This window comes from Salvelinus namaycush, chromosome 3, assembly GCF_016432855.1.
Source record: "Salvelinus namaycush isolate Seneca chromosome 3, SaNama_1.0, whole genome shotgun sequence".
Lineage (NCBI taxonomy): Eukaryota > Metazoa > Chordata > Actinopteri > Salmoniformes > Salmonidae > Salvelinus > Salvelinus namaycush.
In genome coordinates, this window is record NC_052309.1 from 17,930,845 (window position 1) to 17,947,737 (window position 16,893).

The 16,893-nt window shown below is 42.6% G+C and overlaps 1 protein-coding gene across 1 annotated transcript in view; it reads left to right on the plus strand.

The window, feature by feature from the left end:
* Nucleotides 1-5,519, plus strand: part of LOC120045042 (AP2-associated protein kinase 1-like) — a 44,018-nt gene extending 38,499 nt beyond the window's left edge. The window contains exon 17 of the mRNA XM_038989867.1: nt 1,262-5,519. Within this exon, the coding sequence (XP_038845795.1) occupies nt 1,262-2,019 (758 nt within the window). The 3' untranslated portion in view covers nt 2,020-5,519. The remainder of the gene's footprint in view (nt 1-1,261) is intronic.
* The last annotated feature ends 11,374 nt before the right edge of the window (nt 5,520-16,893 follow it).

The following is a 16,893-nucleotide window of genomic DNA, read 5'->3' on the forward strand; positions in this document are numbered from 1 at the left end:
TTATTACTGATAATACCACCTGCCTCGACACTGGTCTTTGATCATTGCATAAGATTTTCAGAGGACGGAGTGGAGCCAGCCCATTGAGTACAATGAGGCTGTCTGATTGATATTTTGAGTGTCTGTCTACCCAGCTAACAGTTCTAGGGAGATAGAATGTTTTTGTAATGTTACCCATAATGTTCCCCTAATGTGTGTCCAGTTTTCCGTTAGGGGAACATTCTATCTATATTAGCAAAAACCTTCTGACAACCTTTTTAACATATTTTGGTGTGAAAGTTAGGAGAACATTCCCTTAATGTCTAAAATGTGGTTACAATGTTTTCAGAATATTCTACAACGTTCTAGATGCATTTTATGGGACATTGCAAGAACATTTGTGTCCAGTTTTCTAAGGGTTAGGAGAATATTCCATCAACATCACATCAAACATACACAGAACATGGTTGCCATGTTTTCAGAATATACAATATTCATGTTCTAAACACGTTTCATGAGAACGTTGCAAGAACATTCCTGTGTATCAGTTGTCAGGACATTGCTTGATGGTGCCAAAGAAACATTCTCCCCCCAAAAATGTTTTTGTTACACATCACGCCTTGTTACTGTTGCCAAGCCCATTGAGGCCCATTGCGTGCAGCTCAACCTCCACTTAGGCTCCTGCTAGTAGATTGAGCACTGTGCTCAACAATGCCTGCAAAAGTGGTTTAAAATGGCTAATAATCAAAAACACAAAGCAATGTTAAACAATAAGACATGATCACTGAAAGTAACTAATCAAATGTTCAAGTAGATCTACCGAATAATAACAGTTTTGGAATTGATAAATGGAAGTTGAAACTAAGTATTTTTTTTATGCTGGTGTTCATATATTAGTGTTTGTGAAACACCAAAAGGGAAGTATATTATACATAAGAATACCTCATGTTGGAAGTACTGAAAAAGCTGATGCAGATAGTTAGCTCATTTTTTAATGGTTTCAAAGGAAACCTCCCCATACCCCTACTTACGGTTGGATACTTTGATGTTTAGTGCCTCTATTACCATACATTCTATACTATAGCATGACATTGAGAGCTATTAGGAACACGTGGATTATTTTTCATCCTTTCTCCTTGGCGCTTACTATCTAGTTATTATACATGATACAGTAATATATTTTGGCCATATCCTGGAGATATCCTGAACTAAACATTCCAGTCTAACCCTCGCCCCCCCCCCCCCCCCCCCCCCTCCCTTCCCACTCCCCTCTCTCCAACAGATCACTTGCTTGGGGAGGACTCTCTGATGGGTTGTTCTCTCATCTCTCCCCCTTCTGGAGCCTCCTCTCTCTCCTCTGCTCCCGCTTCTGCTGCCTTTAGGTCTGTTCTGGAAGAGTTTGACCTGGCATCTGGGGGTTCCACCCAGTTTCTGTCAGGTAAGGCTCTGTTTCCAAAATCACACGCCCACAACAAGCCCAAACTGAACCACTTAGTCCTACAATTGGAGAGGCAGGAGTGCTGCCACTTATACTTGATGTGTACCGTAGGAACAAATGGTTTGGTTCTCCCTGTTAGGAAGCTAGCTGTTCTCCCTGTTAGGAAGCTAGCTGTTCTCCCTGTTAGGAAGCTAGCTGTTCTCCCTGTTAGGAAGCTAGCTGTTCTCCCTGTTAGGAAGCTAGATGTTCTCTCTGTTAGGAAGCTAGCTGTTCTCCCTGTTAGGAAGCTAGCTGTTCTCTCTGTTAGGAAGCTAGCTGTTCTCCCTGTTAGGAAGCTAGCTGTTCTCCCTGTTAAGACAGACAACTACACTAGCAGGCTACTGACTTGCAGTCTAACTCTAACCCTCTGCAGTTGTGTGGCACACTGCTCTCTAACTCGCCTTATCTGCTTCCTCCTTTATCTCTCTACCTTTCTGACATTTCTAATTCTTCCTTTATACTCTTGGTTGTGCTGCTTGCTTTACTCAATGCTTGTCCCAAACACCTTAACCTCCCCTTCCCCTTCCTCCTTTCTCGGCTCCATCTTCTGCAGACTCCTCTGATCTCCTGATTCCAGGCTTTGAGCCTCCGCCCAGTGCAGAGAAAGGCAACAAGGATGAGTTTGACCCCATCCCTGTCATGGTCTCCTCCCAAGGTAAGCCCAGTGGGCTTCCAGCCTTCACACTGAGGCAGGGACAGGCAGGGAGTCTCTGTCCTGTCCCACTGAGATTGCCATTCATACCTAAACCAGGGTCAGAGGAACTCTGGGATTTGATTCCGGTCAATGTCCTCAGTAGTGTATTAAACCCTGCTCCCCCTTCCCCTTGTAGATTCATCTGAGTAGCCATCCTCGCTCTGTGTAGTTATTCCTTAACACTCTTAGATTGTATCTGGAGAGAAATTCCTCTTCCTGTCTTTCTCTGTCTTCTGTAACCTTATCTTCTCTCCCTCTTTTCCCTGGCATCTGTTCTTTCTTACTTACCTCCCTTGCTTTTCCCCCCTGTCCCCCCTGCTTCGCCTTGGCCCACCTCCCTACCGCCCTCCTCTCTGTCCGGACAGTTTCAGGAGGCCACTCTCGAAGTAACAGTGGCAGCTCTGAGTCCAGCCTTCCCAGCTTGACCCGCTCCCTGCTCATGGTGGACCAGCTCATCGACCTGTAGAGGGTGGTGGGGAGCCGGGACACTAAATCGAGGGGGAGTGGGGGGATGGAGAGACGAGGTAGAAGTATTGATGCTGGAGAGGAAAATAGACCCCACCATTAGTCGTTATACCCCTACACCATTCATCACCAACGCTTGTTCCATGGGAACTCCTGCTGTCATTCCGAACGCACTGGGCCATAGAGTTCTAGAACCATAATCATTGTCCTGTCTGTGTTTGTCCCATCATGCCTCTGACATTGATTCCCGTCATGTCCACCACTTTTCTTCTACCCCCCTCTGCCCTCTCATATCATGCTCTCACAGCATTTAGGCCTATGTTCTGTTGCCTTCTGCGGTCATCATGGCAAACAAGTTCATGGCACACTGCTTCTAACTTTTGCATTCATGGCACCCTAACAATATAACTTTTGCTTTCACGACACACTAACTTTTTCTAGCTTTTGTATTTGTCACTCTAACTTGATCCAAGAGTTCTTCTTTCTGTAGACCAGGGTCAAATGTTTCACCATGTTTTACTCCTATCTCTCTGGTCAGTCTTGTCCTGTAAGCAACCAGATAATTCCACTCTTGTTGTTAGTAGATGTTGTTATGGTGGACAAGTAGATGTTTTGTCTCCTGCCTTTCTCCAGGGTTATATTTCACTTGGATTATTATTTGCGCACATTTGGTAACAATATCAAAACATTGATTTCTTCTAAACATTTTGAGTTGTACTGTAGAACGTTGCAAAATTGGTTGTCTGTCTGCCAATTTAGTTTTCCACATTCCAGTGGCTGAGTTGTCAGGGATTGTGTTTTAACCCTTAGCGTGAGGTATCATAGCCGGCGTGATGGGATAGATGTCATATCTAAAATGACAGATTTTGATAAAAAATGACTGATTACTCCACCAGCTGGTCCAGAGGTTGAGCCTCCCTGTGGACGCATCCTCCCAGCTGCCATTAGCAGAGCACTGTAAGAGCCACCAGGCAGGTTACCTGTCTATGGTCAAAATGAGGTAGGAAGTTATTCAAAAAAGTTACAAGTTAGCACCAACATACTTTTTAAAGCCTACATTAACATAAATATGGAGCTAACATTCCCAAAGGAAGAAGCTAAGATTTAAAAACACCAGCTTGGCTAGGGACTCAGCTGCACATTGACAACATTGATGCTTTTCTAAAGAATTTGCTTGTTTTCCTCTCGTTGACCTCTCTTTAGCCTGACTATACAGACAGTCGGTCAATATCATCCCTTTCATTTCAGCCTGTTTGTGCCCACGCAATCCTTTCATTCTATTCAAACATGCATTCCCACAGAAAGTCCATTCCTACTTGTACATAGATCCTATATTCCAGTCATTTATCGGCCCTACATAATGTATGTATATCTGCAATACCCACAGACTCTGATCCAGTGATCATACGTGTGGTTCCTCTCGTGTAAAAAGTTAACGTTACAAAACATGTATGTCCTCTGTTACTCATCGGTCATCATAGCTTACATTGTGAAAAAAATATATAGAAAAGTTTATTTCATATACAGCTAATAATAAATGTGAATATGAATAGAGTGTTAGAGAATGAATGTATGAAATTAATATCATTATAAATAAAGATTCATATATTTAAATATAATTCTTAAGATGACTATTATAGACGAATACTTTGTTTTTCCTGTGCAGCTGTGTTTTTTCCGCCATATTTCTCCCCAGATTCCTATTGTGACATTATCAAAACATACAGTTATGACAGTCTTAGCTTTGATCTGTTGTTGAGGGTTGGGTAGGATTTCTCCTTCAAGTAGTGTCTATTAACTTGCCTTGACCTAAGGAGGGTTTTATTGCAAACAAACTAGTTTGTTGTACATTGGGACCACAACCCAGGGAGCTTTACCATGTCTTATACTGTACCATACTTAATCACGCTGTACAAAGGCAGAGAACTACAGTCTTTGCTGAAATAGTGCTCTACAAAGCCATGCTTTCTCCACGCAGATTTTACATGATCAAAAAGATGCATATCGAAGCCTGGCCGTGTTGTTGAATGTTCTGTTCTGGTGTGTTGGTAGACAGTGTTATCATCGGTGTGTGAATGTGTGAACATACAGTAATGGAACTCCTAGCCAGTCTGACTCGTTGGATGTGATGCGGTTGTGTTGTTGTCTATCCTCGCTGCAATAAGTGACATCAACAGTGTTGTTTGTGTTGACTTCGTCACATTTGAAAAGCACAGGCCCTCTTAAATAGCGCTGAGTCACTCTGTTGCCCATAGAGGAAGCCACTGTTTTTGAGAGTAGAGCACATCAGTGTCTCTCTGAGTGGACCACTAGACTCAGTGATCTGACTGAGGAAAGGAATATATTGGTTATTAGACAGAGAGGGGCAAGCCCTACACAGGACTCAACACTATGACCACATACACGTCAGATCCTATGAAGACAGGAATGCTCACTATACATTTCAAGGAATTACAGATAATTGCTCTACTACAGTTTTCCAAACAATGCATGCCAAGCAACAACACTTATTGGCAGTATTCTGAAATTCAATGTTGTGTCACATCTATCTCAGGCTGAAGTTCACATCTTATCCCCTCCATTACTGTACAGTCTAGTCATCTGCAGATACTCATGAGGCTTTTGACCTATGCAATCTTTGCTTCTTCCTGTAGACACCACTGTGCTGTTGTTCTTGGTAAAGGTATTGCCCTACAGGTAGTTCAACTTGTGTTGTTGTGAAAAAGAGAACCTTCATGTTGCCCAGTTGTTTTTGCTAAAAGTGGAAAAAGCTGTTTCTGATGACCATTGTTCTCTTGAATGTTCTGGATCTCTGTCCGTCTATATGACACCTAATCCTGCGTCAGCGCTGTCATTTCTGTGTGCACCTTCTATTTTTGTGAGATAACTAAAGAATTACAAAGAAAGGGATGTTGAATAAACATATACATGTGAATGTACTTTTGTGTTGAGTATTGATTGAGTGACTGAAGGGAGTTGATTACTGAGAATTTGACCCTGTCATGGTAGTCATGTGGTTAACGTGATTTATTGGCAGACAGATTGATTCAGAGGGAGAGGGGCGACACATTTAGCTAGCTGTTATCTTTTAGACACTCACTTCTACTAATGGGGATCCTTAATAAATACAAATAAATACAAATACTCAAGTACAATCAATTAAATCATGTACTGCGAATTAATCACTACTTATTATCATCTTATTTACATATGTGCAGAGGTTTAATTACATTTGGGGGATGACATTGAGTAGATTTCATACTCATTATGCAAAATGATGTTGGGGAAAAAAAGTGTTTTCCAAACGTTGAAGTTAGGTTGATTTTAGGTTCTGAATGAAAGATGAAATGATGTAATTTACAGAGGGTGAAAATGTGTATTTTTTGGTCATTCATTCTATGGCCAAATTTCAGCTGCACATTTCATCTCAAAGTATGCAATCTATCACATACTTTTTAAAGTCCATTTAACCCCTTTGTTATAGCATCCCTAAATAAGTTCAGGAGTAATAATGTGCTTAACAAGTCACATAATAAGTTCCATGTACCCACTCAGTGTCTAATAATACAGTTTAACATGATTTTTGAATACCTCATACAATTATCTGTAAGATCCCTCAGTCGAGCAGTGAATTTCAAACACAGATGCAACCATAAAGACCAGGGAGGTTCTCCAATGCCTTGCAAAGAAGGGCACCTATTGGTAACAGTCCTTGGATATCCCTTTGAGCATGGTGAAGTTATTCATTACACTTTGGATGGTGTATCAATACATGCAGTCACTACAAAGATACAGGCATCCTTCCTAACTCAGTTGCTGGAGAGGAAGGAAACCACTCAGGGATCTCACCATGAGGGCAATGGTGACTTAGAGTTTAATGGCTGTCATAGGATAAAACTGAGGATAGCTCAACATTGTAGTTACTCCACAATACTAACCTAAATGGCAAAGTGAAAATAAGGAAGCTCGTACAGAATAACAATATTCACAAACATGCATCATGTTTGCAATAAGGCACTAAAGTAAAACTGAAAAAAATATGGCAAAGAAATTAACTTTATGTCCTGAATACAAAGTGTTACGTTTGGGGGCAAATCCAACACAACACATCACTGAGTACCACTCTTCATATTTTCAAGCATGGTGGTGGCTGCATCATGTTATGGCAGGCCCAGCCCAGGTACTCCTGGTGCTCGGAGGCCCCCCTGCTCCAGCAGCCTGTCGCAGCCCTCCGCGTGGTCTCCAGTGTGGGGCAGCATGCTGCTGTGGGCTCGGTGGCTGTGGGGCCCCTGCACTCCTGGACCATTGGAGGCAGAGCAATAGTGGACCCATTCCTCAGGGCCCCCTTCTACCCCAGATGCCCACAGGGAAAGCCTTGATATATGGACCCCCACCCCTTACCAAAAACCAAAGCTGGCCTCCCAGGGAGGGGGCTGATCTGCTGAAGCCTGGCCCAGGCCAGCCCTGCTCTATATCCCCCTGTAGAGGTCATATCCCAGTACCAGTGTGCAATCTAGAATCTAGAATCCCTCTGTTAAGGATGTGATACTATAGGTAGACTGACTGTATTTCTGTACAATTGCAGTATTAACAATGACTTGCTCTATCTTGCCCATATTCTACCTGTTTTTCTACACCCTTGTTCTACCTCAGCTTTCTGATTCACCTTCAGATGAAGCATTGCGGCACTTTATTTGCAATACATTGGGATTTTCAGGACACATCAAACTGATTAAACTATTTTGAAACCGTAGATTGTCCAGGATTGTTTCACTCTAAAACTACTAATAGTAATCTACATTTTCTGAATTAGAGAAGTCTCCCATGTCAAGGGAAATTTGTTTTTTCGTTGAATGGTTTGTGTTTGTATACTGTATATCATTTTGTCACATATTGTTTTTAACACCATGTTAATAATATACTAATGTTGTGTAAATGACATTGCTTTTATATGGTTAGACTTGATATACTATTGAAGTACTAAATTACATCAGTTGAGTATTTGCCTGATTAGTATGTGACATTTGACCTCTGTGTGAAACGTATATAATCTACATCTACTCTTCCTTACATTGTAACTGTTGTTTTATGCAGTTTCCTTCTTCAAAGGTCAACATAGTAGATCTTGAACGGTTTTATAAGAAGTATGGCTGTCAGAGTTAATCAGTTTACTCAAGTTAACTTTTTGTAATTTGAGTTCACATTTTTTTAAATCGTGATTAATCGCATTGTCTTAAAGCGTTCAAAATACACTAAAAACATCCCAATACATCTATACAGCTAAAAACAACAATGCACTGTAAAAACAAGTTGACATTAAGGTTAAAGAAAGTGTGCTTTCTCAATTCACCAAATTTTGCAAACCATTACTTTAGACAAAAAAATCAAGATGTCAATATTCGTGAAATGTTTTTTTTTTTAATGAAAAATCTTAATTTGAGCAAATTTCTAATGTGCAATGAATCACGAATAATCACAGCAAACCCTGTGATTAAATCAATTAATTGTTTTTATATTTTGACAGTCCTAATAAATATACATGTTGTCAAAAGAAAGAGGACTTTGAAAGGCTTATCTTTAAGGATACTTAAGTTTGGTCCATAACCATAGCAGCAGCCTCTATATTGAATTTTATGCCTTAGTGACTATGTATAAAAATGCACTCTAACATATAGGAGGAACATTATATTGAGCCCAACAGACTGCAGCTTTATATTGTATGCCTATTTACCTTTAATGCTAAATAACCTACCTACAGCAATGATTCTCAAACCTTTTCAACCTACAGACCATAGGAAAAGACAAGGGTCTCGATGTACCACCCAAAGGCTTCTACCTAAATAGGGATTAATATGTAATACTACAGTATGCCACAGTAAAGTAAATGAAAGTTTACTTGTTGAGCCCAGTGGTGGAAAAAGTGCCAATGGTCATACTTGAGTAAGAGTAAAGATACCTTAATAGAAAATGACTCAAGTAAAAGTGAAAGTCCCCCAGTAGAATTCTACTTGAGTAAAAGTATTTGGTTTTAAATATACTTATATATATATATATATATATATATATCAAAAGTACATGTAATTGCTAAAATATACTTTATCAAAAGTAAATTGATAAATAATTTCAATATAACATGACCGAATACAAACAGTGTAGCTATTCCCTCCGCGGCAATCAAACAAGCTAAGGGTCAGTATAGAGACAAAGTAGAGTTGCAATTCAACAGCTCAGACACAAGAGGTATGTGGCAGGGTCTACAGTCAATCACGGATTACAAAAAGAAAACCAGCCCCGTCGCGGACCAGGATGTCTTGCTCCCAGACAGACTAAATAACTTCTTTGCTCGCTTTGAGGACAATACAGTGCCACTAACACGGCCCGCTACCAAAACCTGCGGACTCTCCTTCACTGCAGCCGACGTGAGTAAAACATTTAAACGTGTTAACCCTCGCAAGGCTGCAGGCCCAGACGGCATCCCCAGAGCATGCGCAGACCAGCTGGCTGGTGTGTTTACGACATATTCAATCAATCCTTATCCCAGTCTGCTCTTCCCACATGCTTCAAGAGGGCCACCATTGTTCCTGTTCCCAAGGAAGCTAAGGTAACTGAGCTAAACGACTACCGCCCCGTAGCACTCACTTCCGTCATCATGAAGTGCTTTGAGAGACTAGTCAAGGACCATATCACCTCCACCCTACCTGACACCCTAGACCCACTCCAATTTGCTTACCCGCTGATCCTTAACACTGGGGCCCCACAAGGGTGCATTCTGAGCCCTCTCCTGTACTCCCTGTTCACCCACGACTGCGTGGCCATGCACGCCTCCAACTCAGTCATCAAGTTTGCGGACGACACTACAGTGGTAGGCTTGATTACCAACAACGACGAGACGGCCTACAGGGAGGACTCCCTACAGGGAGGAGTGTGGTGTCAGGAAAATAACCTCACACTCAACATCAACAAAACAAATGAGATGATTGTGGACTTCAGGAAACAGCAGAGGGAGCACGCCCCTATCCACATCGACGGGACAGTAGTGGAGAGGGTAGTAAGTTTTAAGTTCCTCGGCGTACACATCACGGACAAACTGAATTGCAGCGCCTCTTCAACCTCAGGAGGCTGAAGAAATTCGGCTTGTCACCAAAAGCACTCACAAACTTCTAGATGCACAATCGAGAGCATCCTGTCGGGCTGTATCACCGCCCGGTACGGCAACTGCTCCGCCCACAACCGTAAGGCCCAGAGGGTAGTGAGGTCTGCACAACGTATCACCGGTCCAGGACACCTACACCACCCGATGTCACAGGAAGGCCATAAAGATCATCAAGGACAACAACCACCCGAGCCACTGCCTGTTCACCCCGCTATCATCCAGAAGGCGAGGTCAGTACAGGTGCATCAAAGCAGGGACCGAGAGACTGAAAAACAGCTTCTATCTCAAGGCCATCAGACTGTTAAACAGCCACCACTAACATCGAGTGGCTGCTGCCAACATACTCACTCAACTCCAGCTCACTTTAATAATGGAAATGGATGGAAATTGATCAAAAATGTATCACTAGCCACTTTAAACAATGCCACTTAATATAATGTATATGTATATACTGTACTCTATATCATCTACTGCATCTTGCCATCTTTATGTAATACATGTATCACTAGCCACTTTAAACTATGCCACTTTTATGTTGACATACCCTACATTACTCATCTCATATGTATATACTGTACTCGATACCATCTACTGCATCTTGCCGATGCCGTTCTGTACCATCACTCATTCATATATCTTTATGTACATATTCTTTATCCCTTTACACTTGTGTGTATAAGGTAGTAGTTGTGGAATTGTTAGGTTCGATTACTCGTTGGTTATTACTGCATTGTCGGAACTAGAAGCACATACATTTCGCTACACTCGCATTAACATCTGCTAACCATGTGTATGTGACAAATAAAATTTGATTTGATTTGAAATTCCTTATATTAAGCAAACCAGACGGCACCATTTTCTTGTTTTTATTTATTTACGGATAGCCAGGGGCACGCTCCCACACTCAGATATAATTCACAAACAAAGCATGTGTTTCGTGATTCCGCCAGATCAGAAGCAGTAGGGATGACCAGGGATGTTTTCTTGATACAGTAAGTGTGTGAATTAGACTATTTTCCTGTATGGAGTAAAAAGTACATACTTTTCTTTAGGAATGTGGTTGAGTAAAAGTAGTCAAAAATATGAATAGTAAAGTACAGATACCCCAAAAAACTACTTAAGTAATACTTTCAAGTTTAGGTTGAGCCTTGTGACAAAACAGATTAGGAACCTCTCTGACCTATCATTTCCCAAAGGATCCACCTCGGATGAATGCTCTATGGGTGTGACATCCTGTCATATATGTTTTTTTTCTCACTCAGTATGTGTCATGTTGTAGGAATGCTGTATAGATTTCATATGCTTTCATGTTATCCCTCCCTCTATGTATCCATATTCCTGGTATTGATCTATGAATCCATTCATTGAGGAAAGCACAGCAGTCTGGTGCTCTAATCTAGGATTACTGTTCCCTACAACAACCTTGCTGTTCAATGTTTTCTTAACAACCACACTGCTGTAAACTAAAATGATTTTTCATGCAATGCTGTAGTAGGCCTATTACGGATAATGTATTCAGTCACTTGACATGTCTACCAATCTGATTTGAACATTCATTTTAACAATATGCTTATTTAGACATCATTTGTGTGTGTACTCTCTGTCAAGTGGCTTTCTTATGTCTAATGAATCAGTTGATTGGATTATTGTTTTGATCCCAGAGTAATCAGTCAGAAGGGTATTTTAACAAATGTAGGCTTAATACAAAATGGAATTGAAGAGTCTTATATGGTTGATTAATCCAATGCGAGCAAGCGTGTTCTCAGCATCCCCCTCATCATTTTGAAATTGCAACAGAAATAGCTGTAGTGGAGTTATCTACTTGTCTATCACACTGAAGGAGTTGATCGAGAGGCAGCTCACAGAGCCTCAGCTTTCCCTTGGGTATGTGTGCCTGGTTCTTAACCTCCTCTGCCAGGGCTATGTCATCATGGTTGGGCCTTTTCGTTTACTGCCTCCAATCCCTCTGCCACCAAGCTCAGCTAGTAGTTACGGTTGGCTCTGTGTTTGGCCACATGGCATGCTTCAGTTCTCTCTCCACAGGATTGTGGCTGTGTCTGCTTCTCAAAGTGTCATTATATAACAGCGTTATACTTTTGGCTCTATACTCCAGCATTTTCAATGTGAGATAGAATGTTTCGTATTAGGCAACAGTACAGAATGTCAGCTTTTATTTGAGAGTGTTTTCATACCAACAGTATCTGTTTTACCATTTAGAAATGAAAGCACTTCATGTATGGGGCGGCAGCTAGCCTAGTGGTTAGAGTGTTGGGCCAGTAACCGAAAGGTTGCTGGATCGAATCCTCGAGCTGACAAGGTAAAAAGATGTTGTTCTGCCTTTGAACAAGGCAGTTAACCCACTGTTCCCTGGTAGGCCATAAATAAGAATTTGATCTTAACTGACTTGCCTAGTTAAATAATTTACTATTTTCTACATTGTAGAATAATAGTGAAGCCTCAAAACTATAAAATAACACATATGGAATCATGTAGTAACCAAAACATTGTTAAACAAATCAAAATATATGTAATATTTTAGACTCTTCAAAGTAGCCACCCTTTGCCTTGATGACCACTTTGCACACTCTTGGCATTCTCTCAACCAGATTCACCTGGAATTATTTCCCAACAGTCTTGAAGGAGCACTTATTGGCTGCTTTTCCTTCACTCTGCGGTCCAAATCATCCCAAACCATCTCAATTGGGTTGAGGTCGGGTGCACTCCACTCCAATCACTCTCCTTTTTTAGTCAAATAGACCTTACACAGCCTGGAGGTGTGTTGGGTCATTGTACGGTTGAAAAACAAATGATAGTTCCACTAAGCGTTTCACCAGATGGGATTGCTTATCGCTGCAGAATGCTGTGGTAGCCGTGCTGGTTAAGTGTGCCTTGAATTAAAAATAAATCACCAACAGTGTCACCAGCAAAGCACCATCACACCTCCTCCATGCTTCACGGTGGGAACAAAACATGCAGAGATCATCCGTTCACCTACTCTGCGTTTCACAAAGACATGGCGGTTGGAACCAAAAATCTCAAATTTAGACTCATCAGACCAAAGGACAGATTACCACCGATCTAATGTCCATTGCCTGTGTATCTTGGCCCAAGCAAGTCTCTTCTTATTATTTGTGTCCTTTAGTAGTGGTTTCTTTGCAGCAATTCGACCATGTAGGCCTGATTCACGCAGTCTCCTCTGAACAGTTGATGTTGAAATGTGTCTGTTACTTGAACTCTCTGAAGCATTTGTTTGGGCTGCATTTTCTGAGGCTGGTAACTCTAATGAACGTGTCCTCTGCAGCAGAGCTACCTCTGGGTCTTCCTTTCCTGTGGCGGTCCTCATGAGAGCCAGTTTCATCATAGCGCTTGATGATGTTTGCGACTGCACTTGAAGAAACTTCTTGAAATGTTCCGTATTGAATGACCATGTCTTAAATCAATGATGGACTGTCATTTCACTTTGCTTATTTGAGCTTTTCTTGCCATAATATGGACTTGGTCTTTTACCAAATAGGGCTATCGTCTGTATACCACACCTACCTTGTCACAACACAACTGATTGGCTCAAACGCATTATGAAGAAAAGAAATTCCACAAATTAACTTAACAAGGTACACCTTTAATTGAAATGCATTCCAGGTAACTACCTCATGAAGCTGGCTGAGAGAATGCCAAGACTGTGCAAAGCTGTCATCAAGACCAAGAATCTAATTTCTCCTTTGCCAAGATAATCCACCTGACAGGTGTGGATATCAAGAAGATGATCATTACACCTTGTGTTGGGGACAATAAAAGGCTACTCTAATATCAAATCAAAGTTTATTTGTCACGTGCGCTGAATACAACAGGTGTAGACCTTACAGTGAAATTCTTACTTACAGGCCATAACCAATAGTGCAAAAAAGGTATTAGGTGAACATTAGGTAGGTAAAGAAATAAAACAACAGTAAAAAGACAGGCTATATACAGTAGCGAGGCTATAAAAGTAGCGAGGCTACATACAGACACCGGTTAGTCAGGCTGATTTGAGGTAGTATGTATATGTATATGTGTATGTATATGGTTAAAGTGACTATGCATGTATGATGAACAGAGAGTAGCAGTAGCGTAAAAGAGGGTTTGGGGGGGGTCACACAATGCAAATAGTCCGGGTAGCCATTTGATTACCTGTTCAGGAGTCTTATGGCTTCGGGGTAAAAACTGTTGAGAAGCCTTTTTGTCCTAGACTTGGCACTCCGGTACCGCTTGCCATGCGGTAGTAGAGAGAACAATCTATGACTGGGGTGGCTGGGGTCTTTGACAATTTTTAGGCCCTTCCTCTGACATCGCCTGGTGTAGAAGTCCTGGATGGCAGGCAGCTTAGCCCCAGTGATGTACTGGGCCGTACGCACTACCCTCTGTTGTGCCTTGCGGTCAGAGGCCGAGCAATTGCCGTACCAGGCAGTGATGCAACCAGTCAGGATGCTCTCGATGCTGCAGCTGTAGAACTTTTTGAGGATCTCAGGAGCCATGCCAAATCTTTTCAGTTTCCGGAGGGGGAATAGGCTTTGTCTTCACGGCTGTCTTGGTGTGTTTGGACCATTCTAGTTTGTTGTTGATGTGGACACCAAGGAACTTGAAGCTCTCAACCTGCTCCACTACAGCCCCGTCGATGAGAATGGGGGCGTGCTCGGTCCTCCTTTTCCTGTAGTCCACAATAATCTCCTTAGTCTTGGTTACGTTGAGGGATAGGTTGTTATTCTGGCACCACCCAGCCAGGTCTCTGACCTCCTCCCTATAGGCTGTCTCGTTGTTGTCAGTGATTAGGCCTACCACTGTTGTGTCGTCTGCAAACGTAATGATGGTGTTGGAGTCGTGCCTGGCCATGCAGTCGTGGGTGAACAGGGAGTACAGGAAGGGACTGAGCACACACCCCTGTGGAGCTCCAGTGTTGAGGATCAGCGTGGCAGATGTGTTGCTACCTACCCTCACCACCTGGGGGCGGCCCGTCAGGAAGTCCAGGATCCAGTTGCAGAGGGAGGTGTTTAGTCCCAGGATCCTTAGCTTAGTGATGAGCTTTGAGGGTACTATGGTGTTGAACGCTGAGCCGTAGTCAATGAATAGCATTCTCACATAAGTGTTCCTTTTGTCCAGGTGGGAAAGAGCAGTGTGGAGTGCAATAGAGATTACATCATCTGTGGATCTGTTTGGGCGGTATGCAAATTGGAGTGGGTCTAGCATTTCTGGGATAATGGTGTTGATGTGGGCCATTACCAACGTTTCAAAGCACTTCATGGCTACGGACGTGAATGCTATGGGTCTGTAGTCATTTAGGCAGGTTGCCATTGTGTTCTTGGGCACAGGGACTATGGTGGTCTGCTTGAAACATGTTGGTATTACAGACTCAATCAGGGACATGTTGAAAATGTCTGTGAAGACACCTGCCAGTTGGTCAGCACATGCCCGGAGCACACGTCCTGGTAATCCATCTGGCCCCGCACCCTTGTGTATGTTGACCTGTTTAAAGGTCTTACTCACATCGGCTACGGAGAGCGTGATCACACAGTCGTCCAGAACAGCTGATGCTCTCATGCATGCCTCAGTGTTGCTTGCCTCAAAGCGAGCATAGAAGTGATTTAGCTCGTCTGGTAGGCTCGTGTCACTGGGCAGCTCGCGGCTGTGCTTCCCTTTGTAGTCTGTAATAGTTTGCAAGCCCTGCCACAAGACGAGCGTCCGAGCCGGTGTAGTATGATTCAATCTTAGCCCTGTATTGACGCTTTGCCTGTTTGATGGTTCGTCGCAGGGCATAGCAGGATTTCTTGTAAGCTTCCGGGTTAGAGTCCCGCACCTTGAAAGCGCAGCTCTACCCTTTAGCTCAGTGCGAATGTTGCCTGTAATCCATGGCTTCTGGTTGGGGTATGTACGTACAGTCACTGTGGGGACGATGTCCTCGATGCACTTATTGATAAAGCCAGTGACTGATGTGGTGTACTCCTCAATGCCATCGGAAGAATCCCGGAACATGTTCCAGTCTGTGATAGCAAAACAGTCCTGTAGTTTAGCATCTGCTTTATCTGACCACTTTTTTATAGACCGAGTCACTGGTGATTCCTGCTTTAATTTTTGCTTGTAAGCAGGAATCAGGAAGATAGAGTTGTGGTCGAATTTACCAAATGGAGGGCGAGGGAGAGCTTTGTACGCGTCTCTGTGTGTGGAGTACAGGTGATCTAGAATTTTTTTCCCTCTGGTTGCACATTTAACATGTTGATGGAAATTTGGTAGAACTGATTTAAGTTTCCCTGCATTAAAGTCTCTGGCCACTAGGAGCGTTGCCTCTGGGTGAGTGGTTTCCTGTTTGCCTATTTCCTTATACAGCTGACTGAGTGCGGTCTTAGTGCCAGCATCTGTCTGTGGTGGTAAATAAACAGCCACGAAAAGTATAGCTGAAAACTGTTTAGGCAAGTTGTGTGGCCTGCAATTTATCCCAATATACTCTACTTCAGGTGAGCAAAATCTAGAGACTTCCTTAGATTTCCTACACCAGCTGTTGTTTACAAATATGCACAGACCACCCCCCTCGTCTTACCGGAGTGTGCTGTTCTATCTTGCCGGTGCAGCGTGTATCCCGCTAGCTGAATATCCACGTTGTCATTCAGCCTCGATTCCGTGAAACAAAGCATATTACAGTTTTTGATGTCCCGTTGGTAGGATATTCGTGATCGTACCTCGTCTAGTTTATTGTCCAATGATTGCACGTCGGCGAGTAGTATTGACGGTAACGGCAGCTTTCCCACTCGCCTTTTTCTGGGTCCTGACCAGGCATCCGGCTCTTTGTCCTCTGTACCTGCGTTGCTTCTTCTTGCAAATAACGGGGATGTCGGCCCTGCCGGGTATTTGGAGATTGTCTTGTGCATCTTGTTTGTTGAAGAAAAAATCTTAGTCTAATCCGAGGTGAGTGATCGCTGTTCTGATATCCAGAAGCTCTTTTTTTGCCGTAAGATATGGTTGCAGAAACATTATGTACAAAATAAGTTACAAATAATGCGGGGGAAAAACACATAATAGCACAATTGGTTGGGTGCCCGTAAAACCGCTGCCATTTCTTCCGGCGCCATTTTGCAGTTTTGTCACACAACACAATGCCGC